Source organism: Salminus brasiliensis, chromosome 5 (genome assembly GCF_030463535.1).
Source record: "Salminus brasiliensis chromosome 5, fSalBra1.hap2, whole genome shotgun sequence".
Classification (NCBI taxonomy): Eukaryota; Metazoa; Chordata; class Actinopteri; order Characiformes; family Bryconidae; genus Salminus; species Salminus brasiliensis.
The window spans coordinates 18,968,365-18,990,280 of NC_132882.1; the positions used below are offsets into that span (position 1 = coordinate 18,968,365).

Below are 21,916 nucleotides of genomic sequence, written 5' to 3' on the forward strand. Positions count from 1 at the left end.
TACATGAAAAGAAACATACTCCTGTGTATTTGGGGTTTTTTTTGTGTAGATTTCTTTCCTGATGCACTGAACTGTGATGTTCAAACTGTGGTGTGTACCGAACCGTGGCTTTTGTATACCGTTCCACCCCTAATTCCAAATAATTTTGGGGGCATGTCTAATGGGCTATGCATCAGGAAACATTATCACAATAAAAAGGGCCTCTATTACCATTTCCTATTGATGCAAAAAAAAGAAGGTTTTGATATAACAGCAACAAATGCTGAACAAAGGCTGCATTCTTGGCTCAGTTCTTTTCTTCTGGTCATCAAAACCAGTAGCCATGCCATACTGCCCAACCTCCGGCTAGGCTAAAAGCATGAGCGAGAGGCAGTTCTATAGGTGGCTCACTCTCTTTGATCCATACAGAGTAGATTAGCATCTCCCAGCATGATCACAGAGCCTGTGCCATCCCCGCCCTCCCTCCGGCCATCCCCGGAGTCCTGTTGCCACAACACTATCTTCCCTGATCCAGAACGTTCTCAAGCTCCCGCCATTAGCCCGGCTCACTAATTACTCTTTACTATCAGCCAGTAATTAAGAGTGCCAGTCGGACTGCCGCAAATTAACAAGCCCATGTGTATGTGTGTGTGTGTGTTACTCAGAAAGATCCCTGGCCTGACGTGAGATGTTGAGATTAAAGACTCTGAAGTGAAGCAGGGAGGAGTGAGAGAGATTAAGGGGGGGTGGCGGGGGGGTTGTGAACATGAGAGCAACACCAAACAGCATTAACAACATTTTCTCACCTTGTCTCACCACAGAGCTGATGTTTGGAGACAGCACACACACACTCTGAGGTGTTGCCCATTCCATCATGTTGGTGAATGTTTAACATCAAGGGGTATAAACATTCAGCTGAAGTTCCAACACTTTCCTGTTCAATATTCCCAATAATCCAGAACTCATATTTTACTATAGACGAAGACACCCTGAATCTATACTCACTGTCCATTTAATCAGTTTCCATAAAGAGGCTGAATATAGTCCATCTGTTGTTGCACAATCAGGCACCAAACTCAGCTTCATATATCAGTGGACAGAGACCACCATAGGACAAAATATGATATGATATGATTTGTCAGGTGGACCTTAGATGCACACAGTTGGGACCCTCAAAGAATAGCCTTTTTGGGGGGTGTTGTGCTGGCATGAGTGGTCTCAGTCAGTGGTATTGAGGGTTTTAAGCAGGTTAATGTCATTGCTTAGTTCAGGCTAGCCTGCAAAGCACAAATATTAAGTGTCCAGTAAGTGTACAGTGTGTTAAAAAACTACAGAAACACAGTTGTATTTGGTCAGTGATCCCATTACATCATTGTATGGTGTAGAGGGTGGCTGGCAAACTGAGCAGTGTCTGATAAGATATATTCAGTAATTGTTAACAGCTTGTTAACATAACATTAATATTCCTTATCAGCTTTTTCCTGGTCAGGGTTGCTGTGGGGCTGAAGCCTACCTGGAATCATAGGGCCCAATGCAGCAGGGCGCCAGTCAGGGCACTAGTCCATCACAGGGTACCACACAAGCATTCACTTTCACTCACACCTAGGGGCAATTGATCATGGCCAATTCATCTACCGTGTGTATTTTTGGGAGGCGGCAGGACACCGGAGTGAGTAGCCAGAGGAAACCCACATGGACATGGGTTCACAGAACTCCTCACAGGCAGTGACTGGAGGGAGGATCAAACCCACACCCCTAGGCCCCTAGGCCCCTATTCCAAATATGTTCTACCTAGGTTCTATTTTAAATATGTTCTTTAAAAGGCTTTCTAAAATTGTGGTCTGTATATTTGCAGGTCGACAGCACCTGGCAAGCTTCACCCTGACTGAGGCCCTGAATATCGTCTGGCTAAACCTGATGTGTTTTTTGATGTTATGTTATGAATAAGATGAAACACTTTTTGTTCCCCGAAAACCTTTTACTGAACGTCTTCCTGAATGTTTTTGTAAATGGTTCTTTTAAATGGTTTGCAAAAATGAGATGTGTGAGTATAAAAAACCTTTAAAATGTTTAAAGAACCTCCTACATGCAGAATATCAATTTAATGTTTGGCCTTTAGCTTTCAAGCCTAAAACCTTTCAGAAATATTTCTTTCCAAGGGTGAAAATGCTTTGAATGCTTTTACTTTCAGATTTAGTTGTTACCTTCGTCACACATTAAATGATCAGCTTGAGAGGAATGTGTGTGACCACTCCAGCTGGACTCAACTCATCAAGTTCACTGAACAAGATAACTAAAGTAGAGCTCTCATTTTCACTCTACATAACTTGGGGTTTATTCTAAGACTGGAAAGAGACCACAAAATCCCAAATTGTGTGTGCTGTAGCTTGGTCTAGCAGCACTAGTGATCCAAGCCATGCATTCAATTGGGCTGTAAAACAAAAATCTACATCAGTGACATGCTTGCTCTTACTGAGGCTTCCCAAAATTACATCACTAATGTAACCTCATATCTCAGAAACGGTCAGTTTATAGTAACAGACTAACCTTCTAAACTTTATTGGATTTTAATGTAACAAGTAATTTTGGACATTTCTTATAAAATAAATACATTCAGGGCTGGACTGGACACTAAATTTAGCACTGGATTTTTGCCTAGACCAGCCCACTTCCCCCAGAGCTTAAACACATAGCAGCCCACCGGGTCCAGGTTCTCCCAATGGCCAATCCTTCCCTTGGTACATTCATAATGGAATGTTCACATAATGTGTGAAAATCTGCTGGCATGCCCTAAAAAAGGTTAAGAAAAATGTAAGAAACCTGGAACAGAATGTAATACTAATATTACAAGGTTTTGATATGGCAGTGATAACAACGAAAATGAATAGCTGAGGAGAAGCAGAAGTAGATCTCATCTACCCATCTACCTCTCCCCTACCTATTGTTTCAGGAATCTGTAGTGTGTTCCTCTGCACATTTTTGCTCTCGCTCTGTCTCTCTCTCTACCTCTCCCTCTCTCTCGCACGCTCTCTCTCTCTAGTGAGGCTCCGGCAGAGTTGAGTCAATTAAAAGCGTGCATCTCAGCCGGAGTGGGAGGAGGGAGGCTCCCTGGGGGGCAGACAGTATGGCTGTGCAGAGAGGCACTCTCCCTCTGTGAAAACGCCTCAGATGGGACTATGACAGCTGTGACCAACCTACAGCTTCAGAGGCGATAACAAGCCTTATTAGATACTCACCACCCCACCCCCAAACTCTCTCTCTCTCTCTCTTGCTCAGATGCACAGTGTATACCAAAACCCCCCACACACATGCGTATGTTACCTGTGCCGTATATGCAGACCTAATTTCCAACAGACGTTCTGTCACTCATATGTGTACGAGGCTCCACAGCTACACCTGAGTACTAGGGTTACTATGTCCAATATGCAGAATATGTAAACAACTCTTAACCTCTTAGACTTTATAATGCAACAATCACTGTTGTTTGATGGACATACTTAAAAATGAAGGTTCTAGACATGTTCTGTGTGCAATGTTATAGAAAAAACACTTTTGGTTCCATAAGGTGAACCAGGCCTGTAGTAGATATTCGTAAGTGTAAGTGAACATTTTAAAGGCTTACAGAATCTTTCACTTCATGTAGAGGTTCTTCATACTCACACATTTCTCTAACAAGCACCGTTCTACTTACGAAATCAAAAGGTCAATGCTACGATGGTCAATGCTCACAAATATAAACACTAAATTTAGCAGCAAGTGGCAATAGGCAGGGGTTCAAGAACTATGAGCATTATAAGGCTTACTGCACTAATGTGGATCCTCCTTTGCACACAGATGTTGGCAGTTATACGTGAACTTGCGAAGCTGTTTCGCTGTTAAAACTGAACCATTTGATAGGCGTATGCAATTTCAGCACTGGGTGCTTGAACCCCTAAAAAAGGCCCTAAAGTAACATGATAAACATCACATCTCAGACAGGAATGGTTAGCATTTTCTTTTCATTTATTTTTCAGTCACCAAATGATGAGATACATTCTCTTAAAAAAGGAAAAAAAAAAAAACAATGAAAGTGATATTCATTTTTTGTCCATCTTAAAAACTATAATACATTATTCTCAATATATAGATTTTTGTACAAAATAAAAGGAATCATGGAACATTAAAGAAAGAGTGATCCCATAAACACACGAAAGGAAGGAGGGAGTCGGGACACATGTAGGTCAGTCCTCGCTTCCGTACATTGACATTATACGTCTGTTGTTATATATTAAATATTTCATATTAGAGCTTACTATTCTGATACCAGCACTGACATGTCTTCTTTTAAGCACTACGTCCGATGAGTCAGTCAGAGTGGCAGGTACTGCAACGACGGAGCTTGCACGGGGCTGTGGTTAACGGGCGAAGCAGGGGACGCAGTGTGTGGTCTGACTTATCAGAGGACTGGGACAAATATTAAATAATGACATCGAAAATTGTATGAAGGATCTCCCACTGCGTCACAGATTAGCATCACAAAACCCGGGCCGGCTGAGTAGCGTTTATCTAAGCGAGAGGTTTGATGGAGTGAGCTATCCTTGACCTTTTGCCATAATGACGCGCCCCATTTCCCTCCCGCCTGCTTTATGGAGCAGAGCCGTGCTTAAGGGGGAGAGAAACAGGGGCTCAGGGGGAGCGTGGGGCTGTAGCTATAGAGACCACACACACACACACAGAGCTAGGAAGAGAGGAGACATGGAAGAGGCAGTGGTTCTTTCACTGATCTAGCCACTATAACAAACCATTCCCTGCTCAAGCCCTTTTTCATTTTCTTTGCCTAAAAATAAATGTAAAAAAAAGAAGAAGAAAGAAAATGGGGTCAAATGCTGACAGATGGTGTTAGCATCTCTAATCACAGATTTCCAGATTCAAAATAATAAAAAATAAAACACCTGGTCAAATGTATACCTGCCTTATAGCACCTCGAAATTAACCCATGATACAAAAGAAAAGCTAACACAGCACTTCCTAATTCAGCCACACACAAGAGTGACAAACCGTCTCATGGATTAGTTTATGAGAATGGGAAACGGAAGCCTGGCTCCTTTGTCATATATGTTCTGCGTGTGTGAGTGTCCTATTGCGGACAGACGGACAATGCTACTGATTCCCTGAGTGCGGGATGACTGTGTGTTAATCATGCCCATCACTCAACACATTATGTGAGAGAGGGAGGAGAGGCCTACTGTGGGGGGGAGGGGGGTTGTACTCAATCTGCAATAATGATGCATCACTGCAGCATCACTTTGGAGATTAAAAACAAGACGCTGAATTTCAATCAAGCCACCGTTAATGGGCCAGTGAAGGATGATGGGCCGGTCTGGGCTGGCAGAGGAGCTGAAGCTATCGGCATGAAGAAAAGGTGAGCTCTAACATAACCTCCCACTGAGAGAGAGAGAGAGCGAGAGATTCTAATAAAAGAATGTGCTGCCTATCGTTACTTCATTCCAATAGAAGTAAGTATGTGTGAGCTCAGTGAGCACTAACTCATGCGAGATGTCCATGGTCATCCAGTTCTGGACCAGTCTCAGACTCAAAACAGCCTATTAAAACTTGTTGTTAGGCAGAACTATAGGCTGTATACATTTCTGACCAAAATGTGGACTCCAGTTTACTAGGTCATTTGTCTTGGCAGCCAGCTAAGTGTTTTTTTTTCAAAATAGTTGTTCTGGCCAAAATCTATACATCTCAGGAACCTCGTGAATGGGCTGTCCTAAAATAGAAGTGCTAATACTAATGTGATGCTACAAGATCACATTGTTAAATATAGGAAAGAGTATCCTAAACTAGATTACTGAGCTGCCAAATAAGGTTCTTTAATAACTAATGGTTAGTTGTTCTCATAAATGACACCACCAAAACAAAATTTCATTTAAACAAAGGTTATCCCAACAGGGTAAATGCTCAACTCTCCAGCAATATGTTTGAGTAATAAGATTAAGGTTATATAGGTTATTCAGTCACCTCGATAAGCAAGCTGAACTGCCTCTAAAACTTTTCTCTGAGCAGATAAATCTGTTTCATCTTTTTTTTCTAAGGACAGGACCCCCATGGGTGTGAGATTTTCCCACTTGTGCAGCAAACAACATGCCAGCTACAGCTCCTGCCACCCAGGAGCCAGCTCCCCATTGTGAAAGTGAGATACGGATTTGTTTTACGCAGTTAAAGTGCTCAAGAGTTTAGTTTTGACTGGAGAAGAAGGCATTGTTGGGCAACACAGTCGAGATTGTCATCACGGTTCTGTCAGCAAGAGCATAGTGGGTTGACATTAAGCAGAGTCTAACAGATATACTGGATGAGAGCGGAACGCACATTTCAGAACAGCACAAAGGGAGATGAGCAGGCAGAGTAAGACAGAAACTCAGAAACTGAAAGTAAAGATTATCTTCTGGAGTTTAGTCCTTTAGTCGAGGAATGTGTGAATCAAGCACAGTGCATCTCCCCTCTAAGAAAGTGAGGAGGCCTGCAAGAAGTCTCTGAGAATGTTCATGGCATTGTGTGGGGAAGGGTCTCAGCCAGGCACCCAGCTCTGGTTGCTGTGGCTCTGCTGTGGGCCTGTGAGACCCATGCTCACGCCCATACCCATGCCCATCCCGATTCCCATGCCCTGTGCCAGGGAGCAGTCAAAGTTAAAGTCCATCTCCTCCCCTGAGTCCATGATGTCATGGAGGAGGATGGACTCAACGTCACAGTCCAGGCTGCCGTGAAAGACGTCCACGTCCAGGTCCGCCGGCAACCGCTCATGGGGGTAGGGGTGATGGGGGTGGTGGTAGCCTTGGTAACTGCTACCTCCGCCCCCCATGCCCTGAGCTTGATGGTATGGTCCGTCGGCCATGGCTTGCTGGTGTGGGCCTGGATAGGTGTTGTGGCGGGGGTGTGGGTGTGGGGCAGTGGCCAAATGGCAGGAGTCCTGAGGGACACCCTGCATGCCCGCAGGGTTTGGGGGCAGTGTTGTGGAAGCAGGAAGGTGTGCATGAGCTGGAGGACTGTACAGATATGGAGCTTTAGGATTGTAGGGCTGCATGTGCCCAGCGCTGGGTTGGCCGTGGGTGGCAGGACCATGAGGCCGATGGTTCTGGCCAAGGCTGTGACTCATGCTGTGGTTGTGAGCAGAATTGGCAGCTGCATTCGAAGCAGAGATGTGGCTATGTGGCTGGTTGTGACTGTGGGTGCCATTGTGGCTGTGAGCAGGGTTGTGATTGTGTGTGCCATTGTGGTTGTTGTGGCCATGATGGTGTCCACGGGTTCCATTGCTAGGAGGAACCATCATGGCCTCGTGCTCTTGGCCAATCATCATGTCCTTGGCACAGTACTGTGGGCCTCCGGTAAGTAAACTTTGCAAGGCGTTTGTGCCTGAATAGGTTTGCAAGTTGCCAGAAAAGCTGGATGCCTTGTTCTCCTGGATGGTCTGCAAAGGTGAGTGATGACGCAGCATGCCCACACCTGGCTGGCCATACACTGGGCTGCAGTAAGATCCCTGGGTCTTTGATCCACTGCTGTAGTGGTAGGCAGGGCGCTTATGGCGTGGGGGCTGGTGGTGGTGGTAGCCTTCCTCCAGGCTGATGGCGCCAGTGAGATCCGCTAGCTGTGGCAGTTCCACAGGAGGGCAATGTGCCACAGGGGAGCGGGTGCTGGAGGGACTGGGGTAGAGACGTGGGGACGTAGAACAGGACAACCTTCCCTCTTCTGGGTTCTCCAACTCCCCTTCTGCCATAATTGGTGACAAACGACCACTTAGCGTGGAAGCTGCCGAGCTGGCCCGAGAGTGGAGGTCAGTCCATGTCTCAAATTCGTCCCCTACACCAGTTGCTACTGTACCAGGCTTCCCAGTTGGGCTTGCCTGCTCTGGGGAACCGTGAAATCCCACTCGGTTCACAGAGGCCAGTCCAGCTCTTCCACCCACCTTCTTTCGATTCACTCGACCTTTGCTTTTCAGGTACTTGGTGCTGTTGTCCATAGAGATGGCCCGTCGTCGGGGTGCTTTCCCTGCTTTTCCTCCTTCAGGGTTCAGCATCCACCAGGAGCTCTTCCCTGTGCCTTCATTCTGCACACGGATGAAGCGGGTATGGAGGGATAAGTTGTGGCGTATGGAGTTCTGTGGATGAAAAGACAAAAGACAACCGGCTTTTAGAAACTCATGTGGATGGTTCTTCATTTTTATATGTATAAGGAATTACAATTACATTATAAAGAAGTACCACAAATATCACAAGTATCATTTGCAGATTTCATTGTATTGCACATGATAACGGCTGGCATGTGATGGCAAGTTCTTATGCAACTCCTGACATCAAGGGCTTAAAGATTAGTTTCAATTCATCATGAAGATGAAATCATTTTTTCAACTTAGCATTCTGAATGATAGGAGAAAAGGGTGGCATGAGCCAAGAAATCCTGCTTGTGTTTTATTTTTATTGGTTTGTTGTTTTGGTTTTTTTTTTGAGGCAGGGGGATCCCTCCCTTGGCCTGGTGTGGATGTCGGCTAATCCCAGGTTCAGTGTGCTTGGCTTGGGCTGTTTTTGAAGCCTGTGCCAGCCTGGCCCCTTGCCAGCCTCCTCTCCTATTCTGAGAGAGGAAACCTATCGAGTGATTGAGCCGGGAGTAAGCACAGATAATGGAGTCAGAGGAATCTGCCTCCCACTTGCAGTCATTCTATATGCTTCATCTTACCCTCTCTCTCCTTTCCTAACCTCTACTCAACCCAGAGAGCCTTGTTTTCCCTTCACTCTTGCATGACTATATTGCATTTCATTACTTTTATATCCAAAGCCAAATCAAATGAAAAAGATGCAGATGCTAACATTATTGCTCATTTTATCTCAGGCTCACTGCCTGTTCCTAGCCACTCATTTTCAGAGGAACACACTCAATCCATCATTCCTTCTCTTCAGGCATGACTAATTTCATTCAGTCTGCTCAAATACATATTAATACTGGTATATTAAAAGATAAGTGACTTTGAGGGGAAAGGGGTTGTTTCTTTCTAGGGGATAATAAAATGCATACGATACGCTCTAAATATTTAAAAAATCTGTTAGGCCAACTAGGTTTGTCACCAAAAGTCACCAGCCTTTCAGAGTATTAATGGTTGTGCATGATGCATCCCTACTAAGATGTTGAATGAAAAGAGAAATAAAATGTTAGCATTCCCAGTCAGGTGATCGAAGAATGGCTCCTCAAGGTAGCACCTCCTGTAAGGAGAGTAACCATGGCAACAGGGTAAACGTGAAGGCAAAATAAAGCAGGAATCTGTTGTGGGGTTTGCTTGTAAGGAGGGAGGAGGGGAGAGCTGCTTTTTGAAGCTGCAGCTGAACTCCCCATAGCCTTTCATCAAGCTACCAGGCCCGGGGTTCGGCTTGCTGGGGACGCTCAGAACACCAGCCTCACGAGACTCAATAAAATATGGACTTCCTGTATCACTACAGATCAGAGTGTAAGACTTCATCTACACTATGCCGATGACATTCCCATAACAGTGTGTCTTCTTCTATGGACTATGTTCTGGGTGGATGTGTGTGTATGTATGTGTGTGGGTGTTATCAGAACTGATAATCTGATAATGCTTCTCCATCATAATCTTCTCTACCATGGGGCTTCTTCGTGGGTCAAAAACGGTTATACTTCTTGGCCTGGAGATGACACCTTTTACCTGTCTGACATATTCTTGCCCTACAATCTTCTAGTACTTTGCACTGGCTTCTCCATGTGTGCTTGTTTGAACGGGCCTGAATCATCAGGATGAGTCAGGGGCTATATGGGCTGCCCAAGCCCCTCACACCCCCAGAAACTGGCAATCAGCACTAATCCCTGCTCCATTCCACATAATCCCAGACAATCCTAGGCTAATCCTACTTGATTCATGGGCACTCCCAGCTGGGTGGATCCCATTGTTAGGGCAGGGATGGAGTTGGTGCGTGTCCCACTACCTCTATGACAACAGCATATTGTGGGGAAGTGTCTGTAATGGTTAGAATGAATGAAACAGTGTTGTTCTCATCTGGCTTGCAAAACAATATCAGGAGGGAAGTGGGGTGCCTAATTCGTTTAGTCTACTAAATGTGTTTACATGTATTCAACAGTTTTAGTGGATATATCCGAAATATCACTCAGTCTCTGTCCAAGGGTTTCCATAACCCCTTACAACCCCATCTTCATCCCCTAGGGAGCAGCTGTAAGCTAAGCTAACTAGCAATGACGTTGCCTGCTCCTATTAGAACAGAGCTCAGAGCCTGTGTCAAAGGTCGTAAAATCAGGCTCCCCTCCTTTCCCACCACTAAAACACTCCCAGACACTTTTAATTAACTACTTCTGCACATACACACACACACGCACAAACACACACACACACACCGTTATGCTAATGCCAAGACCTGACAACACAATCAAGTGAGCAGGAAACAAAGAGACAGGAGGAGAGCTCCTGCACAACGGAAGAGAGTCCAACATCGCTGTGGCCCTTCGGGCCAAAGTGTTTGAACTCAGCACTCATTAGATACTGCAGTTCTGATAGTTCTATGCGTGATCCAGCTTCCACTTCCACGCCTCCTCACCCGAGTCGTCTTTGTCCCAAGATTAAGAGCTTAAGATCTACTAACCCCCCCCAGCCTGACAAGTTTGCGCTTTTTTCCAATACACAGGTGGCCTTGGCACTGAATGGGCTTTTCCAAGAGCACGCATATGTTTGGAGCCGAAAGGCTCGGACTTCCTGTTTCAAGCAGCGTTGCTTTGTACCTATTATGACCATACAAAATTCATCTCTCCCTGTTTTTTTTCATTCCGTGGGCCCCTTGTACAAATCATTTCGATTCTATTTTTCTAGCCAGTTTCATCTGAAATTCAGGATGAGACAACACTGAGGACCAATTTGATACGGAAAAGAGGTTTGTGGGGTCCTCACCACTGCATAGTCACCACTGTAAGGATTTGAGCTGCTGTGTGAAAGAAATCCTATCTTCACTTCCCCTGCTTGCATTCACCCACAGCCAAAATGGCTCTTCTAGTGATGGCCTCATCCACTCTGACAGACAGAGTGAAGCTTTGCGTGAGCTCAGTGACACTGCCCAGTGCACAAGCTTGGCTATGTTCCAGCTGCCCCTCTGCCATCGCTCTCAGGCGGGCATTCTGAGGTTGGCTCTTGGGAGAGGCGTGGTGTCCCAGGAGCCATGGTTGAGCTTGGGCTCCACTGACTGGCATGGGGGGCAGCTGGCTGGTTGGGGGAAGGGATGGGAATCTGGGGGTGGCTTAGGCTTTAACTGTGAGAACCATGTATACAACACAATGAGTTCACTTCCACGCCCCCCCCCCCACACACACACACCCCAAAACTATCCCCCCGCGCTAACTCAAGAGGCTGCTCACAAGAGGGCCAAGGAAACAGGTCAAACTATTTAGGCCCAACTTGCCGGGTGCATAATCACGAAAGGAACTGCCTGACGAAAGGACGAGACAGAGACCGTTGGACAAAAGGAAGAAAGCACTCATCCAATTCAAATAAGTTTACTACAGAGTGGGAGCATCTGCCACACAAGACCAGCAGTCCACTAGTAATTATTAAGCCATTCAGGCAGTCAGCAGCCATTATATATTGTCAATGAGTATCACTTTATACACTGCATTAATTTGATAAGCACCAAGAAAGTGTGTGTGTGTGTGTGTATGTTGGGAAGATGGGGGCGAAGGAAGCGTTAACTGCATTTATTGTGAAACGTTTTCTTTTAACAGGCAGAGGTGGGGAGGGGGGAGCGACTCGATGCAAGAGGTTTTGTTCGGCACGGGAATGAGTTTTGTCAGCTAAGCCTGTCTCCAGGCTATTGATGGAAATTAGCAGCGGATAAATATTCGCATCCTGTGATTGATGTCACGGCTGGGCTTGTCCCTTTGAAGGGAAATAAAGAATGCAGAGGCGCACAGATTAATGGAAACTGGGGGGTAGGTGTTTTCACACAGTTCTCACAGGGAGGGGGGGATTCTGGCAAGAGGTACAGCTTAAAGCACAGAAATACAGAATCTAGCACATGCAGTTAACACATTATCAGAACAAAAAGGATCTATCTCTTCTCAATTAGAGAAGCTAGACCAATCTACAGATGAGCATAATAAGAATGTACAGCATAGTCGTAATTACGGAAGAAAGGGAGAAAACAGATTTGCTTCAGCTAATAGGTGAAAAGCAAAGGAAGTTGTCTGATGATTCTGTGGATACACTAATAAAAGCAACCCTCTGAATGTTTCTCTACAAGGGTAAAATACACTATAAGGACAAATGTATTGGGACACACCTCATAGTCATTGAATTCAGGTGTTTCGTTCAGTCCCATTGAGCTCACTGAATTCCAGCATGGTACTGTAGTCAGTTTCCTCCTAAATATTCCACGATCAACTGTGAGTTAATTTATTAAAAGCATTTAGGAACCACAGAAACTCAGCCCTGAAGAGGCAGACCATGTAAAGTTACAGAGTGCTGAGGCGCATATTGCATAAAGGTCGCCAATGCTGTGCTGATTCAATAAGAAACCTACAATTCCAGACCTACTCCATATTAACCCCTTGGGATTTAGAATGGGATTTCATTAAAGCTCCTGTAGGTGTAATAAGGAGATGTTCAAATACCTTTGTCCATACCATGTATATTACATCAACACAGTGTTGCCTTTGGGTGCAGCTACTTTTGGAGTCAATTGTTTTGCCATTATACATTTTATACACATTTAGATGATACACATTCAGTTTTTATGATGCATTTAATGCAGTTTTTGAATGTCGGAAAAAGGGAACATGCAGGATGCACAAGATCACAGTAGCAGTAACACAACAACCCATGACATTCCCTGTGTGGAGTATAATTAAAAGCACACGGCAAGAAATAGATGCTCTTGTCTTCTCTACGGCTCCGTGGCCAGTAACTGAGGGCCGCTCTGCTGGGAGGGTAATGGGGTTGGTGGGTGATTCCTGCCTGGATGTGTGCTAATTGCACCGTCCAGGCTGTGCTTCCTGCAGGCTGGGAGGATGGCGGGTGGCTGGGTGTGGATGCGGGCACGCGTGGGCCAGGAGGATAAAAATAGCGGCGCCAGATTAGCCGAGCATCTGAGTGCCGGACAGGGGATCGGAAAATCCGCCGCCCGGCGCAAGAGCGGCCGTTGCCTTCTGTGCGGAATAGGGCAGGGAGCGGCCTGGGATCCTCACATCTTCCAGCCCACTCAAAAGCTGCTGGGCGCGCGTCACGAGCGCAGCACGGGGACAGCTTTTCCGATGCTGGCCTGCCAGATAACTCCAACTCTTCCCTCCACCCCCCAGGGAGCATTCACACAACAGGTGCAGGAGTGGTACACCTGTGGGAGCTCCTGATTGCTCCAACCACGCACTCTCTCTCTCTCTCTCTCTCTCTCTCTCTCACACACACACACACACATACACACACACCCACAACAGCACCTTCTTCGTGAACTAGACTCACATTTTCCACAGTGCCTGCCATATACTTCATTAAGTCGTGCATGTTTTTGAGCGGGCTTTAACTGCGGCCTTTTTATTTTACAAGGAGAAGCTGTAAGCATGTCTGCGCATAGGTCTGGGTGTGTGTGTGTAAGAGTGAGAGAAAGTAAAGTTGGTCTTTTTAATAGCCCACAGGCAGCGTGCAGTGGATTTGATTATATTGCAACCTCCATCTGCCATACACAACAGAAAAAAAGAGATGGACAAGCAACAATGAGACAAATGCAGGCAGTGGCTTTTTTTTTTCTTCTCCCTCCACATAATCTCATTCATAGTAATAAGAATCTCATTTCCCACATTCTAAAGGTCAGTGCACACCTCTGATCAGACTTTAATACAGATCATTCTCAGGGTTTAATTTAATTTCACCAGAGCAGGAAACTCATTTGCGAGGCGTGTGTTCAGCATGCAAAATTCACACAATCACCGCTTTAATTGTTTCAGTTTCAGAGCTCTGGGAAACATAGTTGCAGGCAGGCATATGGACCCCCTTCGCTTGTGCACTCTGAGACATACGCCTATCTCACTCTGTACTCAAAGACACAGCTTGAAGAGCAAGAACCTACACACACACAGCCCTTTGCAGTGTGTATGTGTGCTTGCACTTCATACTGATGGCACGGTCAGGGAGCGCTGGCTCGGTTCAAAAGTCCAAATCTTATAAATTACTCAAGCCCAGAAAGCTGGAGGAGGAAGCGCACACAGGCATGCCCACACATGTACGTGCGCCATTGACCAAGTCACGCAACACACATGCACACACGCAGGCAGGCACGAACGGCTGGCACACTGGGCACTCTCCAAACAGCGGTACCAAGCGACCAGTTGCTAAGGAGACCCATGGGAAAGGGAGGGCTCTTGTTGCCATAGCAACCTGTTCTCTCCCAGCCAACTATCCCTCCCCAAGGGAGTGACATGGGGGAGTTTGGGTGGGGAGGGGGAGGGGGGGGGGCCGGGGGAGTTTAGTGAAGTAGAGGGAGTTGTGGGGGTTAGGGGGGTGGGGGGGGGTTAAGAAAGATAAAGTATATATCGGTCTCCAATTACATTACGAAATCACCATCTATAAGAACAACATACTGGAAGATACATCAACCTTCCAGCCCATATAGTTCATAAATTAAGCACCGTTTCATCGGAAACATGGGAAGATGTAAAAAGTTGGGCTTTTTTTGTCCATCAAAACCGTCTGAAGGCTCTTAGAATGCATATTTAATTTACGGTTGGATTCACATGGGATCCTCTTGTCAATACCAAGGACATTTTTTAATCTGAATCCCAGCACATTCACGCATTTCACTGCACTCACACGCATACATCATGTCCCGGTGCACACTTCTTCAGTCTACACATTGATCCCACTGAGAAGCAGCCCGACTTGATCCTCTCTCAGCTCAGCAGTATTCAGAGCATAACTCTTGTTGGTCTCTGCGTCTCTGTTCCTCATGCCTTAGAGACAGGATTTCTCTAAGTGCTCTGTGACAATGACACTGTGAAAGCTTAGCGCAAATAAAACCCAGTTAAACTGAAACGTGATGTGACGCTGCTTGAGAGGCTGGAAATCCTGGAAAAAAATAGTAATAAATAAATAAATAGATACAAACAGGCTGCGTCAGATGCAAGAATTAATGGAACGTCTAAAATATGTCAGGAGATCCTGTTCGCCTGTCCTGCTCTTATCAGACTTGGACACTGATTGCGGGCAGTTGTCAATTTGCTCTGCCCTTCTCACACAATGCCCCTGTCATTTCGACATTTTTGTCTCATTGATGTTCTCACATTCTCAAAAACTCAATAAGCGCGGTCTAATCAGCTGGTGATTATAATGCTAGACCTGCCTGTTAAGTCTAAGTGCTTTGATCAAATCTCAGATTTCAACCAGCCAGCATCAGGATTAGCTGGAACACAGATATGAGAGAGAGAGAGAGCGAAACAGAGAAAGATTACTCTCCATCTATTTATACGGTTAAAGGTAGAGAAAAGAAAGACAGCGGGAAAATGAAGAGATACCCCCCACCTCGCCCCCCCTTATAGCCATTTTTCTGAAACAAAAAGAGCCCAATTAAGTCACTTTGAGTTAGGGTCTAGTGGTGGGAGTACACAAGAGAGAAAGTGAGGGAGGGAGGGGGAAAATAGAATAGAGGGGCAAAAGAGTGTGGGAGCAATAAAAAGTGTGTGTGTTTGGGGGTGGGGGGGCTGTCTGAGATGGAAGAGGGAGATGGAAGATGGGAAAATAGGGGGTGGGAGGGGCAGCAGAGGGGACGGAGAGACAAAAAGAGACAGTGAGAGAGACAGAGAAAGAGAGAAGGAGAGAGAACGCTTTACACTCCAAAAGGGGCAACTGGCTCTCAGCTCCTCGACGGGAGCTACTAAAATATTAACACGCACTGCGGCCGCAGACTGCTGAGTCCAATGGCTTAAGTAAAACTCAGCCTCTAATGAGAGGGAGCGTGAATGCCTAATGGCCCCACAGGAGCGCCTGATGGGGAGCTAAAGAAGATTTGGGTGGTGTTCTCAGAGGGTGGGAGATGGATGTTGGGGCACATCCTGACCTTTTACAATCTCCTGAAAACTTAATAAGAGCAGCCCAAGCCTTGACTCTGTGTGTGTGTGCCAGTGTGTGTGCACGCATGCTATATTCTCATCTCCACCCTGACCCTCCATCTCCTGCATCTATCATAATTCCATGTCACACAAATTTCATGCAGCCTGGACGTCACTGCTGTCGTACAAGATCTTGCAACTCCGTAACTTTTAAGGAGAAGGCTGTAAGCTGTAAGAAATGTCATGTAAGTTTGTCTAACAAGATACTTCTATTGGTTCATTTTTACTGGCATTTTATTATAATTAATAAACAAACAAACAAATATGTGATTGTTATGGAGTGTACTTTTGACTGACTGTCTCACTGTAAATACGAAAAAAGTGGCATCTAAACTTCCATCAGCTCTCAATCTCTCACACATTCGATGACAAGACATCAGTCAAGAGCCCCACAGGTTAGAGTTTCAAATACTCAGTCCTGACAGCGCTCAAGCCTTTGCTTTTTAAAGGCAGGTCATTTCTGAGACCTATTACAATAGATATACACAGTAAGACGGCTGTGAACACACCATCTAGACTTAATAAACTGTCCTTGAAGAAACTCTTTAATTACTGCAAAAAGGAAGGCAATGAACACAGTGAAAACAATGGTTAAAAATAGTCTCCAGTTCCTCACTTTGCAGCAGAATTAATCAGAATCCGTGTCTGAATGCAGACGGTAATTAGCTCACCTATCAAAGGTGTGCTGCTTGATTTTAGATCTTATTAGAGTGGCCCAGAGTTTCTCGAGATTCAAGAAAGTGGAGGAGTGCTCTATTTATGTCCACTCTGTCTGGCTAAAATGTAAACTTCATGGATTTAGAACAGAACATTAGGGATGTTTTTAGGTTGATTAGTACATTGGTAAAGAGAACATACTGCATGTGTTTGAGTACAGTCTCTGTTCACTGCTGCACTTAACAAAAAAAGGGGTCCTAAGTGACTCCTGACAGATGGTTATAGGAAAAGTTATGTGGATATCTTCAGACTTTAGGCTATGGTTTCTTACTTTCACACATTCAAAAAGGTTCTACAGGGAAAACTTTGGCCATGGCACCACTACAAAGAATGCTTTTAGCACTGTAGCTGTAGCACCATTTATTGTGGTCATACACAAAAATTATTAAGATAATTAAGATTCTAACTGGTTTGTTAATAAGACATTTCAGATTATGTAGAACATTCTGATAAATGGATCAATGTCTTCTGCTAAAATGTTTCTATTTTAACCGATTTAGTTATCATCCTTTCTGAGAATATTTTGCATTTTTTGGTAATCTAGTGTGTGACGCTCACCTTACCATGTATGATCCAGTAAAGCAGATGGCTATGTAGAGAAAGCCCAGAAGAACCTCAATAAAGAATAACACCCTTCCTGTTTCCCTGAAGGTAACTGAGCCATGCACAGGAGGTCTCCGACCCATATGGTCCTTAACTGTGCCGATGAGGACAACAGTACAGTTGGGCCATGTGTTGAGGATGAATGTCTCTGGATTAATGGCAGAAGCATGGGAATGTGGGTTATTCCATCTTTCCAACGTCTCTCGATTAGCATACAGGCCGAGGCAGGATTAGGAGAGAGTGGCGTACGGACGCAGGGCCCACTGCATCATCCTCATTCACACATATACACACTCTGTCTTCTCTGTGGAAGAGCGGGAAGCCATGACCTAAATCCTAACCTTCTGCTCACCTCCTCAGCTGAGGATTACTGTAAAAGAAGTGGTTCAACAGAGAGGGAACAAGTGGGGGCCATGGTCTTTACCACTTTTTTGGCTAAACATGTACTGTACATATCGTCACTGTCACACAAAAACCTCAACTTTGCAGAAAAAAGGAAAGAAACTTAGATTTCAATGGAAGTCAATAATTTAAAAAAAGATTTATACCAATAGCATTTTATTGGAGCATTCTTAATGAAATTTTGACACAATGTAAAGAACAACTGGCAGATTTACATTATGTCAAAAAGTGGAAAACAGCAACAATCTGACAGATGATCTTTTCAGTGTCATTTAATATTTTGAGTCAAGGTGTATGTGTACTGCAGATTACTGACTCTGTGGGTGTGTTATATAATAAGTGTATAAAATATACCATTACAGCCTCCAATACATCCTCCAATATCTGTTTTGCTATTTGTTACATTTCATTTTCAATCTGGAAGTTTTTCTTTACATTGTATCAAAATTTCATGATAAATGGACCAATAAAAATAGTCCAATATGACTTATAAAATACTATCTACATTGACTTCCATGTTTTTTTTTTTTTGTGACAGTGGCTTTATATACATTTATACAATACTAGGCATTAGTATGATCTGATATCCTAATAATATATAAAAACAAACCTGTGTGTGTATGTGTGTGTGTGTGTGTGTGTGTATGTGACGTCTCCTGGGCGGGGGCTGCAATGTTTCTGCCTGAGTGGTACTGTCAGTGGGCATCACTCAGCCTGGCCGTGTGGCAGGGCGCGAGGATCATTAGTGCAGATGGAGAGGGAGCAGAGAAAGAGAGAGAGAGAGAGAGAGTAAAAGGAGCAGGCTTGGAGAGGAGGCCAGCTCTTCTTAATATCCGTCTTGAGAGCATTACACACACAGCAGTGCACTTTCCTCTCAGTCACGCAATCATTGCTCTCTCCTCCCTCCATTTTTCTCCCCTGCCTCCGCCACCTATCTCTCTTCATCCCTTTATCCTTTCGTCTATCATCGTCTCCAGCCTGCGCCAAATCACAGCCTCTTCTCCTTTCTCACTCCCTCTCGCTCTCTCTTTCTCTAAATGTACCTCTTCTTCTTCCTTGTTCTTCTTGTAGCCACATTCTCTCTTTTAACTCTCCCCCCTTTCTCTCTTTCTCTGGTATCTGTGGCGCTGTGACGATATACACACACAGCAGCACCTCGCCTGAGTCACCCTTTCTCCCCCTCACCTCTCTCTGTCACTCTTTCTGACGTTGTTTCGTCTCTGACATCTATGATCTGGTTTCTCCTGTCCATGGCACATAAAGGGTCAGTGCTAAATATCAAAATCAACATATCTGACATTTACAAACACAATGGCATATATCAGCAAACATGAATATGTCTAAGCTTAGAGGCATCCTTTGAATTATTGGTCTAGTCCAACTAGCTAAGGTTTTTCTTGGGTAAATAGCAAAGCACTTTGTAAGTCGCTCTGGATAAGAGCGTCTGCTAAATGCCATAAATGTAAATGAATATAGAAAGGCCCAGGCTTCAGATCAATACTAAAGTTTGCCAGAGAACACCTAGACGAAGAACAGGACTTCAGGAACAGTGTGCTTTGGACAGATGAATCTTGAGTCCTGATGTTTAGGTTTTTTGACAGCAAGGGTTTCCTCTTTGCGCATCTCCCATGAAAATCATACTTTTACACACAGTCTCTTTCTGATGGTAGATGCTGTACTTTGATATCATCTGTGGCGAGAGCTACCTGTGATGACATTTTAGAATTGTTGGAGGCTTCTTTATGCATCTTGCACTCTGCTTTTGGGCTAAACTTGCTAGGGCAGCTTAACCTGGCCATGTTAGCAAATTATTTAGCGGACAGTTGAATGGCTTTTTAAAATTACTGTTTACAGCATTTATGCGCATCTAAAACCTCTTAACTAAATGCCTTAAAGATCATCCAAAATCCTCTCTAACCATGTTCCAGCTATCGGGCTGCACCTGATTCTAATTTTAGGCTTTTAAGTAGTAATAAGTGTGGAAGTGCCCTAACTTTTTCCTCACAGGAAAAGAGTGTCCATATTGTCACAGTTGGACAAAAAAACTTGTATCTCCATTTTTACAGTTTTACTTTTTTACATAATTTGAATCTGCCAGTTGTTCTTCACAAAATGTCATAATGAACATACCAATAGAAATGGTCCAAAATAATGTGGAAGTCTTTTCACACTGTCTTCCATTAAAAAAAAAAAAAAAAAAAAAAAAAACTTCCTGTCCTTCTTCTTTAAAGTTACCATCATGGATTATTTATTTTTTTGCATGACAAAACAATATATTTTTTAATTTGACCCAAAAAAAACCAACAACACCAAAAACGACAGGATTTCGTGGGGTGTCCTAATTGTGTCATATGACTGTATATTGAACTGGCATATTTCTGGTCATTTCTGTAGTGTTTGAGCTTTGCCTCTTTTCACAGCCATGGTTCCTAAAAGAGGATCAAAGGAAAACTAAGTGATGCAATATGGCACTCCGCCAGCAGTGCTTTAAAAACAGATTGAGGGCTCAGATGATGAGTGACAAAAAAAATAAAAGCACAGCACAGCCAGGCAGGCGCGCATACTCCCTTTCGGCCTGGCTAACATCATATGACCTAGCAGGTGCAACAGCAACACAAGGGCAAGTAGGGGTGTGGCTTCGACCTCTGAATCCAACCACACTCACACACACGAGCACACCTTTCAGTTGACCTCGTCAACTTCCTGTGTCTCATCTGCGCCTGGCTCACTTGCCCTCAAGACTAGAAGAGTTCACTCAAGGCCCACTACACTCGCTGCCCTCTCAGCGTATAGTGGCGTCAGATCCCACCCACACAACACCGGCCCTGACCTACTTCCTGCCCCCATGCCCCCTCCACACACACACACACACCATACGCCATGATATCTCCTCATCCGGCCAACTGCCTCCCTCTCTCTCTCTCTCTCACACACACACACACACACACACACACTTGGACAGGCAGACACATCTGCACAAAACACACAAAGCATGCAATTAGATAAATGAGTTCACTATCTCAAGCTTATTTCGAATTTACAGACTCCCACCCCCACCCTCCCCCCACCAGTCCACTTGGCCATTCTCCCTGAATGAGTTGCAAAGGATGGAGAACGACTCAGCTAAGCTGATTGCTGAGGGGAGGGAAACAAATCAACACAGTGCAACTGCATGCTGGCCTTTTTTATGGGTCGTGGTCTTCCTTGCGTAATGGAAAGCGTGCATTCCCGAAATACCTTCACTTCTCCCTAGACCCAACCACTTCACCCCAGTCACCCATTTTGTGCTTAATCGAGAAGGTTTTCCTTTTTTTGGGAAGCTGCTATTGCATTCAGCTAATTATTTATTTAGTCCGGAAGCTGAGCAATCTGGATGTCTGGTGGAAAACCGAGCATGGATCAGTCAGTGGGTGAGCATCGGGGGGAGGCCGCATGTGAACAACTCCATAGATTTGAGAGAATGTGTGTGTGCGTGTGTGTGTGTGTGCATGCACACACAGAGTGGGAGTGCACTAATGGATACACACTTGATTTGAAGCGCTGAGAGTAGCTGAAGTGCAGCTGAGTCTTCAGTGCTCTTTCCTCTTCTTCTCCATATTTTTTCATCCCCTCACCCTCCATCTCTTTCTGCCTTTATTCATGTGTGATACGTCTACAACTCTGAAGACATCGTCCAACGTTTCTTCTCAGAGTAAGAGTATTAATAGAGAGTTTGTCTCAACTTTGTTGCAACCTCGACTCACTTCCCTTCTGGAAGGGGATTACACTAGATTATTACACTCTGGAACATTGTTGCGAGGATTTGATTGCATTAAGTCAGAAGAGCTGAGGATAATTACTTCTGGATCACAAACAGCACTCCAGCTCATTTCAAATGTATGGAGCAAGGTGACCTCAGGCTCATGTACAGCTGTTCCCGAACATCTCCTCTATTAGTAGTGCTTTTCTGTGGAAATTATACAACCTGTGTGTGTGTAATTGAACACATGTGTCTGAAGGGGTGTCTAGAAGGGCTCGGCATTATGATGGTATTTACTTATAAACAGATTTAACTTCTATTGTGAGATACTGTGTATTGTGAACA

The 21,916-nt window shown here is 44.7% G+C and overlaps 1 protein-coding gene across 1 annotated transcript in view; it reads right to left on the minus strand.

Moving 5' to 3' along the window:
• Nucleotides 1-4,069: 4,069 nt before the first annotated feature.
• Nucleotides 4,070-21,916, minus strand: part of LOC140556151 (forkhead box protein O6-like) — a 36,689-nt gene continuing 18,842 nt past the window's right edge. Inside the window, exon 2 of the mRNA XM_072679737.1 lies at nucleotides 4,070-8,113. Within this exon, the coding sequence (XP_072535838.1) occupies nucleotides 6,530-8,113 (1,584 nt within the window). The 3' untranslated portion in view covers nucleotides 4,070-6,529. The remainder of the gene's footprint in view (nucleotides 8,114-21,916) is intronic.